General features: G+C 39.2%; 1 protein-coding gene across 3 annotated transcripts; it reads left to right on the top strand.

Moving 5' to 3' along the window:
- Positions 1 to 1033: 1033 nt before the first annotated feature.
- Positions 1034 to 17996, top strand: fkbp5 (FKBP prolyl isomerase 5). Of its 3 annotated transcripts, none has more exons than XM_077014451.1 (11): positions 1034 to 1292; positions 5176 to 5302; positions 8251 to 8395; positions 11686 to 11828; positions 12675 to 12747; positions 13107 to 13263; positions 13395 to 13485; positions 13811 to 13894; positions 14014 to 14199; positions 14350 to 14589; positions 16403 to 17996. In XM_077014451.1, exons 1-11 carry the CDS (start codon positions 1249 to 1251, stop codon positions 16511 to 16513), a joined length of 1401 nt encoding a protein of 466 aa, XP_076870566.1. In that variant the 5' UTR covers positions 1034 to 1248; the 3' UTR covers positions 16514 to 17996. The 3 variants fall into 3 exon arrangements, with proteins under 3 accessions (XP_076870566.1, XP_076870563.1, XP_076870564.1); XM_077014448.1 differs by having other exon boundaries at positions 1042 to 1292; positions 12675 to 12789; XM_077014449.1 differs by having other exon boundaries at positions 1043 to 1292; positions 12675 to 12789; positions 16418 to 17996.
- The last annotated feature ends 5041 nt before the right edge of the window (positions 17997 to 23037 follow it).

The raw sequence follows: 23037 nt of genomic DNA, 5'->3' as shown, positions 1-23037 counted from the left end.
TACAGATCATTTATAAGAAATGAACCACACACTCACTTTGTACAATTAATAAATAATCATTGCCAAGTATTTTTGATGACTACAGTGAAAGCGTTTTAGCTTTTGAGGGGCATGAAGGAATGACTAAGAGGATCTAAAAGCAGACAGGCTTTAGATTTCAGGGTGATCAAACCAGGGAACATGATGTCTCCTAGCACAAAGAGAACAAACATGTTGAAAATACCTGAGTAACAGCATGTTATTTTGGTTCTCGTCCCCAAGGCTGCATTAAAAGTGTTGAACACAAAGGATGTGCAGTTATTAAGCCCAGCTAACAAAATGTGCTCATTTGACAGAATTGGCCATTTATTGTTGTGTGTCCGAGCCTAGCTGGCCTTGAGCCTATTTTAGTTTGTACTGGAATGGAAATTTTCACAATAATCTTATTCACAGTAATCTTATTATTTTTCTTGTAATCTATTTTCAATTTTGATGGCTTAGTACGTTTTTCCCCCTTTCATTTGAACATTATTGCCTAGTCTATCCCAAGCAGTTTGTTGATCTATTTGCCCATTGTCAACAGATTCAGTCTTTTATATTTAATTTTTAAAAGTGCAAAACATTGCTGACAGAATCGCAGGTTAAGGTTTTTTTCTAGGATAAACTGAATAAACAGGCTACAATAACTGTTTTAGAATTCAAATGAGGTAAACGTCTTACCAAGAGTAAAACAACTGCCAATATTAAAATCGCCACGTACATTTGTCCTATGCTACAATTAAACTTGATCTAGATTTAACACAACGCTAAGACTGTGCTCATACCACATATCAGGACGTCGACTGTACACGCTCGTACAGGCTGTTCCCTACTCAGGCGGCGGATCGGCACGTAATGGGTTACGGGTCAGGGTGTCTACTAGGACACTGTGTTCTCATCAGAGAAAGCTACAGTACAGCCAGAACATTGTGTTACTTTGTGGATAGTTTACAATACCTGCCCTTAATTTTTACTATAGGCTTCATTGCCCTCCCCTCATTCACTCCGCCTCCTCCCTTCGTCGTTTCTTTCATTTCCCAAGTCCATGTGGCTGTGGTCGTCGCGTTGATAGTTGTTGGTATCGTGCAGGCTGAAATATTGCCGGTGGAACATTTAGTACTCTCACTACGAGAGGGCGGGCTTTACCCCCGCACGCGCAGCGCTCTTAACAAGCCGTGTAGGTACATGTTGCACTTGCCAGTAAGACTTGCTGAAGTTACATGAGGATATATGGGCCAACATATGAAAGGAAAAGGTGACAAAAGGCAAATTTTGTAAGTATTTGTTTAATGCTCTTTATTCTAACCATCTTATGACCGTCACAGTATACTGATATGGCTTAAGAGTAAGAGCTCGCGGTAGTTACTGTACAATCCTGCATGATATATAATCATATATAATGGCGCCTATTAGAAAACAAAACAAAATAAACAAACAAAAAAACATCAAAAACCCCATAACATAATTAGACTCCGAGTTTTATAGTTTTTTTATAGACTCAAATCGTTTTATCTAAATAATTGGAAAAATCATTGACATTGTGAATGAGATTGTTTACTAATTTCAGTAAACTAAAATGAGCTTCCATTGTAAACATTGTAAAGCTGTGTTCATTTAGCGATTATATGATGCTCCGTGCTCCTGTATTTTACATGTGTACAACACGTACTGCACGCCAAACAGGGAGGATAAATCGTCGTCTTTTATACAGATGCGAGAGTTCGAAAGAACTCGCTGAACCCGAATTCGTATTGAAGTGCTCCTGAAGGGATACCCTCGTGCACAGTATCCCCCTCATTAAAACTGATGTGAAACCTACTATCTGAACCAACTACTTAAAGATGTAGAAGGATATAAAGATTTTGACGATGTGAAACCAGAGATGCATAATAAAAATAGCTTAGTCAAACAGGAATGTACTGGTTAACGTTAATGGATTAACTTCTCTCTAATCCTGTCATACTGAATTCAACATTTGACGTATTTCTAGATATATGTAAGTGCATGATTATTAGAGTTTTTGTTTTACAAGGAATGAATTTGCCTCTTCTTTTGGAAATAATACGTAAAAGGAAGAAAGTAAAATGTCAGTGAAATGTTATTTGATAAACATGTTTATTATTTGTTTTGTTTCATAATCAACACAGAACACAGAATGTGTGGGAGGTAAAGCTCATAGAACATGTGTTTCTGTTTGTCAGTCTATTTGAGGACACAATGATTCAAATGGACCCACATTTTATTGAACTGAGGTTTAATTCAATTATCATATAAGGAATCAAGTGAAGACACGTCAGCCTAAAAAAGATGGTAGGTCGAACACAGACAGAAAGATTGTATAATGTAATGATGGACAGATAAGTTATCAGTATGATAAAGCTTTTGAAAACAGCAAGTGTGTGCTCAACAACAAAAAAACATACAGACAAAAAGATAAACAGGTTGGTAAAAATGTGATGTACATATAGGTATTTGATTATTTGCTCACTAGCATATACTGATTCAGGATCATCCAGAGACATACATGAAATTCAGTCCGCTATATCTAGGTTATTCATAATTTTGTATTAATAACCACTAACCGCAATTACAGAGTTAGTATGCAAATTAATTTTCTGTATGCGAGAGCGACAGCAATGTCTGGATTGAGGTGGAATCCTTCATGTTTTTTTTTTTTGGGGGGGGGGGGGGGGGGTTTGCATCTGCATGCATTATTATTGTTAGTACCCTTTGTGATTCCATATAAATCACAGTGCAGTTGTTATGTTCTCCTAAACGTGTTTGTGTACATAAACATTACATTAGGTTCTTTGAAAGAGAACCTTGTCTCGCAGTGTGTGTCATCCAGGACCGCACTGAATGTTCTCTTCTCTGATCTGTTTTTGTTCCTGCACCTCTTCAGTCCATCTGCAGACGTAATACTCGTGAGACACCTGTCTTCTCCAAATCTATGACTTCAAACCATACAGCCTACTTAGAAATCAAACAGTGCCGATAGAATCAATGGCAGTAATTATGCTCCAGTGTTCTTTGATTTGAATAGTTGATTAGATTGATCAGTTGTACAGTACTGTGCCTATAGTTGTGTAAAATATGAACTTGCAGTCTCTTTCACATTTGGTAATGTATGTTGTGAAGTGCTGAATGGGCAAAGAATGATAGGCTTGTTTATTTTAACACTTGGAAGTGAAATGGTAGAGCAATGTCTCTGAACCCTGATGTGAAGGCTGAAATTTGGTATACGCCATCAGTTTGTGCCAGGAACTGTGAACAGAGGGAACATAGTGTTCCCTTGCACACTCATGAGCTTTAGTGTACACTCACACATGCTTCCTCCCGCTATACACACACACACACACACACACACACACACACACACACACAGAGAGAGAGAGAGAAAGAGAGAGAGAGAGAGAGAGAGAGAGAGGGAGAGAGAACAAGGTGCCTATGGATATGTTCTCTTTTGGGAAGACCATTGAGAGACAACGACCAACTGAGAGAAATACACAGAGAAACACTCTCATTCTTATTTTAAATCACATGTGAGTATAACTGGTAGTTAGAGATGAGAGGCTGTGCTGTGTTTTTGTCATGAAGATTTTTAATTTGATAGGAATAAACTACATTTTAGTTTTGGATTGGGCAGCGCGTGTCTCTGTTCTCCCCTCCTATGATTTTATGCCTCCATATTAGACATATGTGAAAAGGGAAGAGGCAGAGAACGGGGGCGGAGATTTGTGAGGGGGGAAGAGGAAAGGGAATGTCCCAACATAGCTATCCTATACAAATACAGGTTATTCTATGGGGAAGATGTTTGTGTAATTATAACTTTACTATATATGATTATTTTAACTCAGTTTCACAGGTTAGAAATTGTACATCTAAGGAATTCTGTGGAATTCTGTGAAATGTGAAGATATTTGATATGAATCAAAATCAACAAAAAAATCCAGGATTAAAATAGCTGGTTTTCTGTAATAATATTAAACTGCAATTAGAAGTCACAACAATCAAAAGTGTCATTTAACGTGCATTGTGACCAGATTATGGAAGCAGGTCTCTAATAGGCTAAATATGCTTATATTTGACCTTATAATTACAAGATGTTAATGTGGCTAATTCCCAGTCCATGTGAATAGTTTGCAGCTTGTCAAGAGAACTAATTAAAAAAAAATTATTAATTCATTAATGAAAATGATCTGAAACTGTAAAATGTTTTACAGAGAGATGCAATTCCCCACTGACACTTTAAAACACAGTGATATGGCTACTCAGGCCATATTTTAGAGGTTTATGATGTGAATTTCACAAGGAAATCTAGTAAGCATGTGGGGTGATCTGCCAACACTTTCTTCTGAAGTACAGAATATCTAAACAGTTTGTGTATAATCATGTTTTAGACATGGTTTGTACATGCATGAATGATGACAATTCCAATGAACAGTAAATGTGGTCACTCACCAAATAAAGTCAGATCCAATAATTTAAGATGTAATTGAACAATATGAAATGTGCAAATGTAAATGTGCCATATTTTGTCAATTGTGATTTTTCACCGCAATCGAAATTTGTTCTCTGCTTTATACCCATCTGTGCAGTTAGAACACACACACACACTAGTGATTACTAGGGGGCTGTGGTGCACACGTGCCCAGAGCGGAGGGCAGCCATAGCCCTAGCCCGGGGAGCAGTTGGGGTTAAGTGCCTTGCTCAAGGGCACCTCAGTCATGGCCTCAGGCCTGGGAATCAAACCCATGACCCTCCGGTCACAAAACCAGTTCCCTACCACAGAACCATGACTGCCCCCACTATGACACTTAGCACTTGATTAACACTATTGTTAGTATTGTTACTCTGGTGATTAGAGTTACTCCTCTAGGGTGTCATGACCTGAGCTGTACGGACTGTGTGACAATAGATCCTGGGGTTCTCTAATACACACACACACACACAAAAAAAACACCACACCACTGGCCTTTGTGTTATTTTTATATATCTGTGAAACAAAGTTACATCTATGTTACATATATGTCTTGCATGTCTCACAAATAAGCATACAAAACATGCTTGTAGTAGGAATCCAGAAATTTGTATAAAGAACTATATAAATATGGCATGTTATACATAAAATGTCTGGTTTGTGTGTTTGCATTTTAGGGGAACTAGAGCATGTCAGAGTTCTGAGATGGCCACACTTGAAGATGAGTCTAGCCAGACCTGTATTGCACTGTTTGCCTCACAGGGTATAGACATCACAGCAAACAAAGACCAGGGAGTCTGCAAGGTTAGTCAAATGTTATTGTCTCATTATCTCACCCTCTTTAAATCTCAGTCATCATATCCTAATTTGCTTATTAGTTCTGTTATGCATTAGTGGTGATGTAGCTTCTGTTAATCTGTTAAAATAACTGATAAACATTTGGCATACAGGTTTGAAATTTACATGGTTGTTGACATCAAACAATATTAAACATTAAAATGAATTAAATTAATGTATGTGACATTTTTATTTTTACTTTTGCATAGGGTTGCAGCGGTAACCGGTTTCACGGTATACCACGGTATTAAAATGCATGGTTATCATACCGTGTGCGTTTGCTTATTACCGGTAAAAAGCAAGTCAGCGGAGAAACTGACCCGCGCATGCGCAACTCCGCTCCGGTACAGCTACTCAGCACAGCGGTGAGAATGTCAGAAAGTGTATCAGACTTAACACATTTTTTAACAAAAAAAGCTAAACTAATGTCAGCGGCGAAAATGACGTAATCGCGGTGGCTCCGCCCGTGCGCGAGGGCCTCACGCGCTGTCGAGGTCGTGCACCTCTCGAATTTTGTAACTTTGCGCGCGCCGCGCCTCAGCGCGATGAACAAAGTCATATTTGCCGGGTTCATACACCTTTATAAGGTGGAATTAAAGCACTTGTACTCAGTGGCGGCCCCTGACAAATATCTCAGGGGGGGCAATTGTTGTGATGACATCCAAGGTGACCATTTCAGTGGGTAAATAAAAAACTGACTTAACCAATTAAAATATAATCATAAATATATATTTCTCTTTACATTATAGACTGTACAGTATTTTTGCACCGATATATCTTGTAAATATCATCTTGGTTAAAGCTGTACAATGAACAATTAACTGTAGTCAACAAAAATTGTCATCTCTCAGTTTGCCCTCACAAACAATTTTAAACATGGAGAGGCCAGATTTACCATTAATTAAATAAACTGAATCTTTCCCACTCAATTTCTGTATTCTCAGACAGCATTTTATTTTGGGTGTTGCATTTTAAAATTTAAATGGGCAAAAACATTAAGGCTGATGTGCAGTTAAGCACTAAATATTAAACAATCAGTTCAATCACTAATTACATTACTCACTTGTACTGAAGTACAAGTACACAGCCCGCTAACCATGTTTTCCGTTCATACCAGTTAAGGGAAAAACCCCGGTTATATGTTTTTCCTCCCTTTGTAGACACTTGCTTTATGCTTAAATTTGGCCTCGGTGGCCCTAATTCCTTAGTTGCTAATTTGTTGTCATTGTTACGACGAGAGAATGGCACTTCTTTTAATGACACGATCGAGTTTTTCTGTGTTGAAGGAACGCTGTCCATGTTGAGCAGATTGCGAGCTGCCGTAATTTCCCTACGTTACGTCTGACGTAAGCACGTAGGGGCAAGCCCTCCCGGAACCCATAGACATTGCATTGCAGCACCTACACTTTGAAAAAAAAACTTTTAACATGAGAGTCTATGAGAGCAGTCGGGGCGATTTTCAGTTAGTCTCAAATCGCCCCAAAAAAGGCGGGACTACAGGGAATGCACCTCATAGCTGATTGGACAATGGCATTCAGAGGCAAGAGACGCTGTCCAGTACAGACATAGCTAGTGAAATGCCGTGATAGAATGAGAGAAAAAAAAACCTCCTTTTCATCCTGGTGGTGCGTCGCCCAATCGCCCTAATGAACAAACCGCCCCTGCTTGTACTTCACTTTCAAGGTCCAGTTCAATATTTCCCAGCACCTTAAACTTAATAAAGTTAAATATTTATACATATACTCGAAATAATTCGCTTTTTCATCACATTATTTAATGGTTGTTTATTTTCAAAACGCCCAATCTTAACGTCTTCACGTTCTCTCATGTTTCGTCCTGGAATTACAAGAGGCTCGTATTTGTTAACGTACATACAAGAGAACTGCGGAGTCGCGCGCTACGGTCACTAGTGAAAAGTATAAACCTAGCTTTTTATGGTCCTTGCTTTCACTGGATGTGAAAGACGCCATTAATTTACATGCGTTCATTTTCAAATTCTAACGTGCCTGTTTTTCACATGTTAAAACCAGACTCGGTGTGAAAGCCTTAAAATAGAAATCTCTATTGTGATGATGTCAGAAATAAATCCTTTCTTTCTGCAGTATCTGGTGGCAGTACAACGGACGTTTACAACAGTTGTTGATCAGACACTGACCCAGGCTGAGTTTATCAGATATTAAATAATTTAAACTTAAATAATTGTACTGAAATCCATGATTTAGGTTTCTCTAATTTTGCAGTATTTATATAAACATGTTTACAGCTTTTTTTTTTTAAAGGAGACATTTTGTATACAATAGTTGCAGGTTTCTACAATAAATAGTTAATTGAACAAAAAAAACTTGTTGTAATTTCTTTAAGGGTCAGTGTATCTTTTAATAATATACAAACTAACTGTGATACCGTGATAACCGTGATACCGCGGTATTTTTTGAGACGGTTATCATACCGTGAAAATCTCATACCGTTGCAACCCTACTTTTGCATGTGGTGACACTTATCTGGGGTGAGTTTCCCGAAACGTTCTTAGCGCTAAGTACTTCTTAACCTCATACGTTTCATACGAGGTTACGAAGTACTTAGCGCTACGAACGTTTCGGGAAACCCACCCCAGATCAATAGGCCCTAAATTATAAGTGGAACATGCAGATGAAGCATATAGGACATTTAATATTTTTGGATTTAGTAAGATTCTAAAGAAAGATTTCTGACTTGAAATACAAACCACAAATAGTGTTCAACTGAAACATAAAATACAGGTAACGATGTGATCTTGACACAAGCAGTTTCTTTCAAAACACAATTCAAAAGAACATCACGTTGATATTTCACTTGTTTGATTTCAGAAGAACTTAATGATAGAATAACTGAATAGTATGAAGGATATTTTGACCCATTCCCCTCTTTCTGAACAGATTGTGAAGAGGCATGGTATAGAAGGGGAGAACCCTATGATTGGGGACAAGGTGTATGTCCACTACACTGGAAAACTGCTTAATGGGAAGAAGTTTGACTCCAGTTATGACCGCAAGGAGCCTTTTGTCTTCAATGTAGGCAAAGGTATTGAGGTTTGATGGTGCATTTTATCTTAACAAACTGACCTCACAAGCTTCTGGTTATGATTTAATCATCCTATCTTATATTTCTTTCATAGAGCTAAAGGTTCAAAAGATCCAGAACATTTTATCACCATTTATCTATCACAAATCATGAACATAAATCCTGGGAGATGATGTGTATAAGAAGTCAAATAAAAAGCCTTTTAAGTTGGTAAGAGAGGAAGCCATTGTTTAGAACACCTTTAGTTTATAAAGAGTAAGTTGTTTCACTATTGGGAGAAAAGCTAATAAGATCTCCCAACTCATCATAGCATTACAATCATTAACTAATTATTTCTATGTATTTCTACATATTATGTATTGGACATATAGGTTAAATGTTTTTAATCAAAATGGAATATACTGGTACTACCAATATACATTAGTTTTAAAAAAGAGGTTTGGCAACATGCAAACCATCTGAGTGTACTTATGCATTTGCTGGTAGTTTCAACTGAAACATTTTAGTGTTATGGATGAGATTGCACCATGAATACCATGCCATCACAACTGAAAGCGCTATAGAAATACTGTTTCAGTTCAAATGTGTGCTTCAGATGGCGTAAAACAAAATGTCTGATTCACAAATAAATATTCAGTATTAGGCAGTGTGATTACAATGCAACATTAGAGAAATCTAGTGATTCTTTTTTCTCCAGATTTATCAATAACATTAAGCATAGCATAATAATATTTGCCATGGTTGACAAGCTCACACTTACCTACCCATATGTGCACATTAGTTCTTCTGTATACTCCACAAAGCCCATATCTTCTACATCTCCACATAAAGATGAAACAATAAAAAATTTCCCAGCCATTAGCAATGAAATTTTAAACAATACATCAAATCATACACTTGTAGCATTGACACCAAGAAGCTTTTAAAATAATGTGTTTCACACAATAACAGCGATATAGTAAGTTCAGACAGTAAACACCTCACTCATGTCAGGTGTTTTCCCTAAAACACTGAAGACTGACATTGGGAACCCTGTATAAAATCACCTGACAAAAAAAAACTACTCTGTTAAGTAATTACAGATCCATTTCAAATGTACTGTTATTTGGGAGTACAATGTCTTTAATCTGTTTTCTACTCTTAAATAGCTGACTATAGAAAAAATCTGTCAGGATTTTGGCCTACTCATTGTACTAAAACAGCATTACGTATTAATGATGTTTGTATGAACACAGATGCCGGAAATGTATCAGTTTTACTTTTGCTCCATCTCAGTGCTGCCTTTGATCAACCATATTATAGATAAACGTGAGAGGTGCGTTAGTCATTCAGAAACAATCTTAAAATGATTAGGACCATACCAGCAAGTACAGAATTCATATATATATATATATATATATATATATATATATATATATATATATATATATATATATATATATATATATATCTTCAATGTACAATGATATCCCTTGACTCACTTTTAAGAGCCTTGAGCACATAACTAAATTTTCTGCAGAAGAATAAAGATATTATTAAAGACAGAGATTATTATACTTGGGAAAATTAATAATACTTCCTATTGTGTTCAAAAGCCCTCAAATCTCCTGAGCTAGATTGTAACATTGGTGTAGTAATAGACTCTCAGTTTTAGCAGTCATATTAAATAAAATAATCAATCTGCTTTTAATAACCTTAAAGAGCAACAAGATCAGACATTTCCTGACTCAACCAAAACCTAGAGGAACTCATCCATGTTTTTATTTCTATCAATCAATGTTATGGTCTCATAACGGAACTCCCAAAAAAGACACAAACAGCGTCAGCTGATTCATAATGCTGTGGCAAGAGTTCTCACTAAGAGCAAAATAAGGGAACACACCATCCATATTCTTAAGTGGTCTTAAAATCTTAAATGGCTGCCAGAGTGTTACACAAGGCTGGACGAGGTAAAGACTGAGCATGGAGAGGTAGCATTTAGCTGTCATGTTGTTCTTAAATGGAACCAGTTGTCTGAGAGTATTAGGAGAGTGCTTTTAAATCTGCACTGCAGTCATTTTATTTGACCAAGAATTCAACTCAAAGTGATGACTTATGAATTTTCAGCATCGTAGTGCAATTTTATTTGTTTTAGACAAAAAAGTCAATAGTTTTACTAGTGTAGCAGGGGCAGTTTGAACAGGCTTGTGAAGTCTCTCGCTTGGCCTGTAGGAGCTGTGAATGTGTAGTGGTGGACTGGGGCTCCTGTGGGGTTTAAATAAGAGAGAGCAAATGAAAAGCAGGTGTGTAAAATAATCAGTGACTGATGCCTGTGAAGCTGCTACTGACAGTATCTTCATTTTTAATATTTTAGTACTAGATTTTTAGATTTCTGGTTGAAATTATGTTCCGTTTAAATCAACTGTTTGTAATTGTAATCTTTAATTTTGAGCATGTTGAATTGTCTCTATATATATGCTATATAAATAATATATAAAACATCTGTTTGTTTCTAATGAATTAAATGCTGCATGAGAAGTCAGGGGACATCCATATAAGTAACATAAATAAAGTAATAGAAATATTTTAGGGAATTTAGGGAATCGCTGGGAATATATATCCCCACAAAATCCCCATTCCTGAATTGTCTTAAAGTGTGTTCAATTTCAGGTCACACCATTAGTGAAAGTGTGACTTGGTCTTTGAAATGTATAGAATTTCTTCTATTTGAGCTGTTCTATTGTTTATTTATTCCTGTGTCACTGGATGTTTGTCTAAATATCCAATCTGTTTGGAATTTTAGATCATAGACAGATCTTAGATCATGTTTGATCTCTCTGTAATAGCATGGCATTCCAGCCCCTGAGATAAATGTTTTCTGATATGTAGGATTCTATATGCAAAAAATATAATGATGTGTACAATTATCAAAAGGTTAAAGCGTTGTCTCATGTGTTCATTTAATACTAGTCCACTGGTAATGTGGCAAAATCTTTGTTGTTTAACAGACTTGAAAGGGGTAGCAGTGGTTTTCTGGATACCATAGGTTTCTTCCTTAAATGTGTAACACCTTAAACCGTTTCTTCAGAAATATGGCAATGGAAATTGAAGTGTGGTTAGACTTTAGATTAGACCCCATTTTAGGAGCCATTAATGCAGAAATCCATTAGGCTTCAGAAACCTTTTAGTGGTACGACTGGTACACTAGCGGTAGTCGGGACTATCTTTATTTTCATTATGATGACATTAACATAACAGGTACAGCTATGTAGCAGTATGCATTCATAATCTTCTTTATTTGCTTCTCGTAGGCCAGGTGATCAAAGCATGGGATATTGGTGTGTGCTCCATGCAGAAAGGAGAGATGTGTTTGCTGCTATGTAAGCCTGAATATGGTTATGGATCTACTGGCAGCCCACCAAAGGTCCCTCCTAACTCCAATTTACTGTTTCAGGTAAACACCAAGAGCAGTCAAACTCACCCTTTGCACTAACAGCAAGTTTTCAGTATGGTTTTGTGTCTGGAGGCAATTTGTTCGGTGACACCAGCATAGTAAAAGATTAACTTGAGGTTTGTTCAACTCAACTTCAAATTCATCTTTCAATGTCATTATTCGAGTAGAAAATTGAGCTGGTCTGTGGTGCATCTGAATACCACACAGAGTTAAATGATCAAACACATTTCCCTCAAATCCCTCCCGTCAACTGCTAATCCACATGTTATACAGATTATAATATGCACAATATGTACAATGTATAAAAATCAGCAAGGAGGCAGCCAATCACTTTGGATTTCAAATCTATACATTTGATGGTTGAATTCATGTATAGCAGAATGAACAAAGGAACAAATCTGCTCTATTGGCTGAAATTTCTGAAGTAGGGGATGTCTAGAGTCTTTGGATAATACTTTGAAGCTTCTTTAAGGCCAGGTCAGTATAGTGTAGTGTTACTCGCTGTCTAAATTAATCTGTGGAGTTTATTTCAGTCTATGACATACATATTTCCAATCATACAACAGACCAAATCTTAAAACACACTATAATACAGGGGTGAGTTTCCCAAAACATTCTTAGCGCTAAGTACTTCGTAACCTCGTTCTTACGTACGAGGTTAAGAAGTACTTAGCGCTAAGAACGTTTTGGGAAACTCACCCCAGATTAATTGACACATTGCAGAACAGAACCATTAACATTATAGCAAATTATCTGGTGTAAAAAAAATAGTTTGTTACAATTGAATGTCATAATGATGTTACAGCAGTAATCAACTAAAATTATTTCCGTCCCCTTCTGCTTCAGGTAGAGCTACTCAGCTTTAGAGGGGAGGAGCTTACAGAGGATGGTGGAATATTGAGGAGAATAAAGGTCAAAGGTGAAGGCTACAACAATCCCAATGAAGGGGCTACAGTCCATGGTACTTCTAACTGTCCTGTGTAGTTCTTACATAAAGCCAGATGTTTCACTGTGATCGCATGAATATTATATTTTCGCACATGAGTTGTGTATCAATGTGTATCAATCCACCATCTAGGGAGTTTTTCCTTGCCACTGTCGCCTTTGGCTTGCTCATTAGGGATTTGGACCCATAGTATTGTTAACCTTGTAAATCCTGTAAAGCGCTTTGTGACAACATGTGTTGTGAAAAGTGCTATACAAATATATTTGATTTGATTTGATTTTGATTTGTATAAACACAGATTATACAAACCTGCTGTTTTATCTGTGTGACAGTGCACTTGGAAGGAAGGTGTGATGGTCGTTTGTTTGAGAAACGAGACGTTACCTTCGTGGTAGGTGAGAGCGAGGATAAAGGTGTTCCTTTGGGAGTCGACCGGGCCATGGAGAAGATGCAGAAAGGAGAATGCTGTCTATTATATCTAAAACCAAAGTAAGTTCAGGGACTAATTGATATTATAACATTTGTACAATATACATCTTAAGGATGCAAAATATATACTAGAACCATATGAACCGCTATACAAGTTACACTATTAATGTAATGTCCTCTGTATTTTACAGATATGGCTTTGGAAAAGAAGGAAAGCCAGAATATAACATTGGTCCAAATGCCGAGCTGTTGTATGAGGTCACACTCAAAGATTTTCAGAAGGTGCAGTCTAGTACTGAAGAACCAAAGTTTATTATTAGCTCAGAATATAATGTTTGGATCACTGACATGAAAATCTGTATTTACATAACTTGGAAAAATCCAAAATAAATATAGATAATTCTACTTCACATGGCTTTGCTTGTAAGCAGATATTTATTTCATATACACCTGAAAGAGATGGATTCCTTAGCACAACAGTTCAGATCAATATTTCGTGTAGAATCATGACTAAGAATGGTTTATATCAGGAGAACAGAAACAGAAAACACTCCCTCTAGTGTTCAGAAATGGAACAAAGCTGGAGCTGATTTTCATGTTTCAACAGGCGAAAGAATCCTGGGAAATGGACTTAAATGATAAACTAGACCAGGCAGTTCAGGTTAAACAGAAAGGCACCCATTATTTCAAGGTGAGACTGTTTTTTCTACACACACCATATTGCTAATATAAACACCTATAAAGATATCACTGGAGTTACATAAACCTGTTATAATGAGGTGTTTAATCACGTGTGTGCTGAATGTTTAGTCTGGACGGTACTACCACGCCATCATCCAGTACCAGCGGATAGTATCGTGGTTGGAGATGGAGTGTGGGGTTGGCAGGGAACAGCAGCAGGCCATCCAGGCCCTACTGCTAGTGGCACATCTAAACCTGGCTCTGTGCTACCTACGCCTCCGAGAGTACTCTCAAACAGTGGAGAACTGCAACAAGGTGGAGTACCTGAGTGACCTTCATACACACAGCTGCACTATTGCACTATGGGAGATTAACTCCAACCACGATTGTAGCTCCTCAGTGAAGACTGAACGGTGCGGTGTGCATGTGTCTCATTGGATCACTTTGCTCTGGTCGGATCACTAGGTGATGGAGCTGGACTCCGAGAATGAGAAAGCTTTGTACAGACGAGGAGAGGCTCGTCTCTTGCAGAATGAATTCAGTCTCGCCTTGATGGACTTCCGGCAAGTTCTGCGGGTGAACCCCTCAAACCGTGCTGCCCGTTGCCGGATTACTGTCTGCCAGCGTAAGATGCGGGAACACCATGAGCGTGATAAGAAGATTTATGCCAACATGTTCCAGAGGTTCGCTGAACATGATGCAAAGGTATGTACATTATCATGATCTCTGAGTTATTGATTAAACAAGCTTTCAAGGGAATTCTTCTGGGCAAGGTTTTGGTAGTCTTATATAAAGTTTTATAAATGTATTTGTATAATTTACTGTTACTATATGTTTTTGGTAAACCTACCGAGTACTGAACGTGGCAGCAGTATGGGCCAGCCATCCTCTTCAGCTGAAACAACTTTGTCCTTAATGCAAAATTTAGTTTTTTGGGCCTCAGCCTCCTGAGGTTTGATGGCATTGATCTTCTCATTGAAGCTGTAAATGTGGACTACACCTAATATTTTACCAAATCATCTTAAAGATTATGAAGACTATGGAAAACGTATTGCTGAGATTCAATTACATTACTTAACTACATTAACCATATAGCTCCAGTGCACAACTAAAAAAAAACAACAAAAAGTGGAATATTTAAAATTTACTAATGCTGTATCAGGCCTACAGACAGAAACTCCTGAGACTGGTTTCATTTCCTTATTCTACAATTAGCTTGCTTCAGAGACAAGAGATTTTTGCCATAATTTGGTCACAGCATGTGTCTGACAATAGATGGATAATAGATGGACTGGAGTGGCTTGTTCTGTTTTCAGTGTTTCTCAGTGTGTGCAAAACATCATAGGACATATTCAAATGTTAAATGTTGCCAACAAGAGAGAAGGCGACTAGATAAGCCTTACCTACACTTGTGTAGAACCAGTCAACAAATCCCTTTGTCATTAAGCCATGCCACCCAAAATGTTCTGCAGCATTGTGCACAGTTAGCTAACAGTACTGACCATGGTTTGTATGTGTTCAGTACCAAACCATATTTGTGTGGTAATAGATTGGAATAGTTACTATCCATACCACAGAACCAGGCTAAAGAGAGGCTATTGTCTAGGGCAGTGGGGAACCGTCAGGGCCCTCTACGCCCTCTCAGAGGGCCTAAAATATTCTTAAAGCATTATATATATAATTATCCAATTTTATTTTATCTACTTACAGTTTGACATTCGACATCTAAACAATTACAAAAATATAAGCAAATAAAATATTCACCCGTGTCTATTCAATCTGTGTTGGAAGGTGAGGGGTTGAGTGGAAGCCTGTGAGCCTGTGTCTCCCCCTATCAGGACTGTGATGCCCGCTGTTCGTTTACAGAGGGCCTGGCAGTTATAATTCAGCGCAATACCAGTTTCAAATGACAGCAAAATTGACCAATCATATCTTCTCTCTTAGTGGGCGGGCTTAACTGTATGATAATTTCCGCCCGCTGTGGCGACGCTAGCTGTCGTTAGCACCATCGCTAGCTAGTTTCGATTCGTCCCTTTGACGTCCTCGTGCGCGTTGTTGACATATTCCGCTTCCGAGAACCACGGAGCTGTGAACCTTATTTTGTTTGGAAACTTATTTTGCTTAAGATGTTATTTAGTACAGATATTATTGTTTATTGCGTTTTTAAAGCTGTACTGTCGTCTCAGTTTTTCTTTATTTAGTTTATTAAGAAAGGGAAAAAAAATTTCGGGGGGGAGGGGGGGGGGGGTAGCGGGCCCAGGTTTAAAGGTCACGGTTTGCTACTGGTCTAGGGTGATTATTATGATTATTATTATTTAGAGTAAATGGAAATTATGTAAACCAAACCTTTCCTTTTAATTCACAGACAAGAATAATAGTACACACAAAATCTTTTAATATTAGCATATTTATGCCTTTCTAGCTCACAGCAGGGGTAAATTCCAGAGGCACCAAGCCCTGTTGAGACTAGAATTATTTTCTGAAATTCCAAGAGGTGTTGTATTTTAAGGAATTACAGTTGTTTTGGCTGCAGGTGGGCCGTTTGAAAAGGAAAAAGGAGGAGAGTGGCGTGTTGGGTCATAGCAGTAAGGTTGGGAAGAGGCCTCGTCGGAGTCAGGATGGATCGTAACTCCCACATCCCACCAGCCAGTGCCTGAAACGGGACGAAGCTGGACATGGACTCTCCTTGCGTACACCATGTGTAAAGGGGCCCAGATGTGAGGCATGGATCAACCCCGGCCCACACATGCCTTTACCAACAGCCTCATGATGTAACTGCTGTCATGTGTCATGTGATTGCTACCACTCAGAACCTAAAAGGTGATGAGGCTAGGACAAATTGTGAGTAAGAGCAACGAACACTGCAGAGGCTGTAAACCTACGTTACATTCCAACAGATAAACAATAACCAAACCACGCACAATCCACACAGCCACTGGGATTCAACACTCAACCTTTGTCATATGCACCCAACTCTGCAAGGCACATGTACTGTATACAAGATATGGGCATATTTAATTCTGTAGGGTCAGATAATAATTGGGAGAATTTTTTTTGCAGTGTTGTGGTGTGTAGAAGACATTTTGGGATATTTCATGGTGTTTAGACAAACGACCACAATGGACAGCTGAACTCCACAATACTGTAATGTCCCCTTTAGCCAGTTTTGTCTTTGCTAATCTGTTGACACAACGTGCAATATTCCCTATGGGAACCCACTGATGACTGTCTGGCTGAGTGGAAGTCTGTCCTGCATATGCGCAGATAGCCAGAGAAAGTCTCTTAAGAATCTTCATTTCTGGAATCTCCTGATGTGAACTGTACCTTGAGGCAGGCCCAGGTCTACACAAAACATCTGCATGTACATGCCTACAGACACACACTCGTACATGTACACACATGCACTCGTCCATGTGCAAACATATACACATACACACGTTTATTTAAAGAGACTGTTGCATGCTTCAGTGGAGGCTTCTGGGTCTGTCTTAGACTTGGGAACATAATTTATAGGAACAACAAATTTTAAACCTGTTAAACAGGATATGTTCTTGACTTCAGTCTATAGTCTGTTACATAGTTTTTTTTGCATTTCGTTATTTTTACACACCTTAAACATTTATTCATGTGTCATTTGGCCACATACCTGAAAAATTACCACTACTTTCATCTAGAATAATTTCCCAAAACATAGTAGCAAGGATTATTAATTACACTCTACCATTAAATAATGATCATAACAGTGTGATGCTTTTGGAAAAATGCATGTTAAGTGTCTGATGTTGATTTAAAAAATATTTGCATTGTATTTTCCTTTTAAGTAATTTCCCATTTCAGATTGTTGAGATTATCAGCATAGTCCTGTAAGAAATAACATTTTAAGTTGATTGTTATTAAATCTTTTTGTTTACAGTTTTGATGCATTTAGACAGACCTAAATATCTACAAAAGAAGAAATGAATTAAGTTGTTGCATTTGTGTTTTTGTGCTTAATTCACAATGTTAATGTTTAAATGTTTTTGTGCTTACTGATTAGAAATCTAAATCGACTGATAGCATATCTTGGTCAATCATAAAATGTATTTTACAAGCTTGTCAGCTTAATCCATTAAGATTTCAGTTGTGTGTCTTAATGTGGAAGAAAATGTGATAGTCAACAGAGGGTGGCAGCTACATATCCACAGGAGAAATATGATGCGAGGGTTATATATGCAAATGTCACCCCATACACACAATAGAAGAGTGAACAATTGTTACGGCCTGTCTAGGCGTGAGGACCGTAACAGTGGTGTATGCGAACAGCAGTGCGAATGTAAGTGATGATGGGACAACAGGAGTGGGTGGTTAAAGGTGTATTATACAGAAATTGTAATTTACAAGATATATACATACACGTAACTGGTCTCAGCTTCAGGAGTGGCCCAGGCCAACATAACAAACAGAACTGAACTATAAAATAAACCAAACACTAATTACTCTAACAGAAAACAAACATACAATACTACCCTAACTCCCTAACAAAAAAACCATACAAACAAACCCAAATCCCAAAACAAAATGGCAGCCACTCCCTACTTACCAGAACACCAACAACACATAGAATATTTACAAAATGTACAACCGGCAGACAATCCAAGAGGGGCAAAGGCAAAAAGCATAAACAAGTTCAAAGCAGTCAAAAAACCAGAGTTCTAAGATGAGGTACAAATGCAGAATACTAATAACTAACACCAACACCACCAAGGAGCAAAAATGTCTCGCTGGGAGGCACCGGGAAGGGCCTTATATAGTGCAGGAGCATTTCGCAACCCAAAAGCCATCACTGTATATTGTAGGAAGTTGTCTGGCGTAGCGAAGGCAGAAATCTCAGCAGCACGAGCAGTCAGGGGAACTTGCCAATAACCTTTTAGAAGGTCTAGTTTGCTAACAAACTTTGCAGACCCCACACGGTCTACACAATCTTCCATTCGGGGAAGAGGAAACGAGTCTGGTATGGTGACTGCATTCACTTTTCTGTAGTCAGTACAGAAGCGATAAGTACCATCAGGCTTTGGTACTAAAAGACAGGGTGAGCACCATGAACTACTGCTAGGGATTGCAAGATTGTTATTAAGCATGTAATCCGTCTCTTTCATCAGAAGGGAGCGTTTGTGAGGGTTTACACGATAAGGATGTTGTTTAATAGGTGGGTGACCTTGGACATCAATGTCGTGTTCTAGTACGGAGGTACACGTAGGGACATCAACAAAAAGAGAAGGAAACCTAGCAATCAAAGATCTAAGATCAGACTGAGCAGCCAAAGGTAAATAAGACAGCTTCTCAGACAGGTGCTTTAATGCCTCAGAGTTAGCAAGTCTAGCACTCGGAACACAGCTCCTACCCAAGTGAAGGTCATCCTGTTCAGGGGCATACTCAAGTGATGCAGATGCTACTGGCACAGGGACTGACAACTGAGCAACAGCTGTAGCACTTACAGTTGTGGGGCGATCAACATATGGCTTGAGCATGTTAATATGACAAAGACGTGACTTACGCCGACGATCAGGGGTTGTCAACACATAGTTTGTTGAGGACAGTTTCTGCTGGACCACATAGGGTCCCGAAAAGCGAGTCTGTAGGGTAGAACCTGACATGGGTAACAGAACCAGGACCTTGTCACCAACATTAAATGAACGAGCAACAGCGTGTCTGTCAAATTTCTTCTTCATAGCTTGCTGAGCTACACACAAATTCTGCTTAGCTGTTTCACGAGCTACCTTAAGGTGTTCACGTAACTTACTGACATAGTGGTCTACAGTTTCAAAGGAACGAGTTGTAGGGGAAGCTAACCACTGCTCATAAAGCAATTTGAGTGGGCCACGGACTGAGCGTCCGAATACCAAGGCATTGGGACTGAAACCAGTGGACTCTTGCGCTGTATCACGGATGGCAAACAACAGTAATGGGACACCTTCATCCCAATCGTTTCCTACTTCCAAGCAATATGATCGCAACATAGACTTAAACGTCTGATGGAAGCGTTCGAGAGCTCCCTGGGACTCAGGATGATAAGCACTCGACACTTGGTGCTGTATATGCAGATCTGACATAACTTGAGCAAAGAGTTTTGACATGAAATTGGACCCTTGGTCCGATTGTACACATTTTGGCAAACCGAAGGTAGTACAAAATTTTACAAGGGCTTTTATTACAGATCTTGACTTCAACGAGCGTAATGGAATGGCCTCAGGAAACCTTGTAGCAGCACACATTATGGTCAGAAGGTAAGTATTTCCTGAACGAGACTTCGGTAAAGGTCCAACACAGTCTATCAACAACCGTTCAAATGGATCTCCTACCACAGGTATGGGACAGAGAGGAGCAGAAGGAATGGCCTGATTTGGCTTCCCAACAAGTTGACAGGTATGGCAAGACCGACAATGACTAACAACATCAGATTTCATTGCTGGCCAAAAGAAATGCTGCAATAGGCGCTGAACTGTTTTTCGAATGCCTAAATGACCCGACAAGGGGTGGTCATGGGCTAAGGACAAAACATGCGTTCTAAATGGTTGGGGAACTACTATTTGGTGCACATCATCCCACACACCACTGGCATTTGCTGGAGACCATTTTCTCATCAGGACTCCATCTGTATAAAAATATGTCACACGAGTGTCTAGTGAGAGAGGGTTTTCCGTAACTGCATTAAAGAAAGGGACCAGGCTTGGATCAGCCCTTTGTGCTCTGATTAATGCTGTTCTAGTAACAGGAGGAGGAACACTGGACTCCTCTACTTGTGATCCCAACTCACGTTTGCTAATATCCCTTGTCACATCAGGAACAGGGCTAGGGGGCACAACAGGGTTAGGATTCATAAATGTCTCTGCCAAATCTATGTCACCGAATTTACGTGCCTGTGCACGAGTCAACACACATGTAGGAAACACTGCATCAAGGTCTTTATCGAGTGAAACATCCACAGGTTCATCTACCACTTCTGGTAGAGTGAACAGTGTACCACCAGCAAGATCATTGCCCAGAATAAACGACACACCTGTGACAGGCAGTTTAGAACTGACCGCAACTTTTACATAGCCAGTAAGCGCCTCAGTACATAGATATACACGATGCAGAGGAACCCTAAGTACTCCAAGTTCTATTCCTTGGACAAGCACATCACTACCACAATAAGACTCTGCAGAGAATGGCAACACACTCTCCAAAATAAATGACTGAGCAGCCCCAGTGTCCCGTAGGATGGATATGGGCTGTTTATGTGTACAATCCTCAGTTAGTGAGGTAGTCCCAGAAAACACAAATGGTTTAAACACAGGGTCTACTGTGGCTGAAACAGTGGCTCGACATCCTAGTGTCTCCTCTGTAGTGCTGGAACTAAAAGCATTGACTTTCTTCACAGTAGGGTTTTGACGATCATTTTTACGCTTCAAAGTAGGACATGCAGCAATGAGATGGCCTTGCATATGACAATAAAAACATTCCCGTTTGTCTGTGGCTGAAGTGTTTTCCCGAGACTCTGAAGAAGCAACAGGTCTGGACATAACAGGTCGACTAGGGTTTACACTTCGGGGAGTCAAATGAAATACAGTTTTGTGTGTCAGCACAAATTCGTCTGCCAATGTAGCAGCAGAAGACAAAGTAACTACCTTCTGTTCATTAAGGTAGACCACCATTTTCTCAGGAAGGCAATTCTTAAACTCTTCTAGCAACACAAGCTCTCTGAGTTGATCAAGAGTTGTTACACTGCAGGCTGCACACCACTTATCAAATAGGAGAGATTTCTCTCTAGCAAACTCAACAAAGGTCTGGCTCTGGGTTTTAGCCAGACGCCTGAAGTTCTGTCGATAGGCTTCAGGTACTAACTCGTATGCTTTCAATATAGTGGATTTTACAATGTCATAATCTAAGCTCTGTTCAAGAGACAGAGAGGAACACACTTCCTGCGCTTTTCCTACAAGTTTACACTGTAGCAGCAGCGACCAAAGACTCTGTGGCCAACTAAGTGTGGTGGCTATGCGCTCAAAAATGGGGAAATAGGCATCTACCTCATTTTCCCTGAACACAGGAACTAGGCCAATATGTCTACTGACATCAAAAGCAGTACTCACGGTTGGGCTTGCTGGACTTGTAGATGTACGTGAGGAACGAGGCATAGGGACTGGTGAACTCACGTGAGAAAGGGGAGCTGGTGCTGGTGAGGTTACCTTCCGAGGATAAGGTATAGGTTTCTCCAAGCCCATACTCAACCTCTTCAGGGTAATCTCTTTGTCAGCCTCCACTTGCAACCCCCTGACTCTGAGTAGCTCTGCCTCGCGTTCCTGTATCTTAATTTCCAGCTCTAGCTCCTTCAGTTTCACTGCTAGCACAGGATCCACCTCATAAGAACGGTAAACACCAGGTTCCATGCTGGGCCTAGCCATGAAGTCGGTTACAGCCTCCGCTGCTTCCAGCCCCTGGGCCAAACTCGGTGCAACACCAGGCGATTTGTCTCGGTCTGGCAAGATCCCGTCCTTAACCAACTGTGCCTCCAAAATCCTCTTAATCTCTCTCTTGGGAGCCAAACGAGGCACATCCACACTAAAGAAATCAGCCACCAACAATAAGTCAACCTTGCGGCAATCATCAAACTGTTCAAGAGTCGGATAAACAGTGAACTGGGTAAGGTCAAAGTCCGGCATTTTACATACACACACACACCCCCACCCACAAAGAACAAAACCCACCAGCCAAAACCAAAAGAAGCAGCAAACAAAGAGCCAAAAGAAAGGAGGACGAGCCCCCAATTCTGTTACGGCCTGTCTAGGCGTGAGGACCGTAACAGTGGTGTATGCGAACAGCAGTGCGAATGTAAGTGATGATGGGACAACAGGAGTGGGTGGTTAAAGGTGTATTATACAGAAATTGTAATTTACAAGATATATACATACACGTAAGGTAATGGAAGGTTGTCCATTTCTGATTTTGTTATACTTTTATTCTGTTCAATTTCATCATTTTCTATCCTACTTCTTTCAAATATTTTAATGAGCAAATTAAGTTGAAAATTGTTTTGAGTATGTAGTTTTTATATGAACTCAAATATTTCACTTGAGAAAACACAAAACAAGGCACAACCATAGAACATGATCATTTCTGAATAAACCTGTCTTGCAC

Source organism: Brachyhypopomus gauderio, chromosome 8 (genome assembly GCF_052324685.1).
Source record: "Brachyhypopomus gauderio isolate BG-103 chromosome 8, BGAUD_0.2, whole genome shotgun sequence".
NCBI classification, from domain to species: domain Eukaryota; kingdom Metazoa; phylum Chordata; class Actinopteri; order Gymnotiformes; family Hypopomidae; genus Brachyhypopomus; species Brachyhypopomus gauderio.
This window is presented reverse-complemented; position numbering and strand designations above follow the sequence as displayed.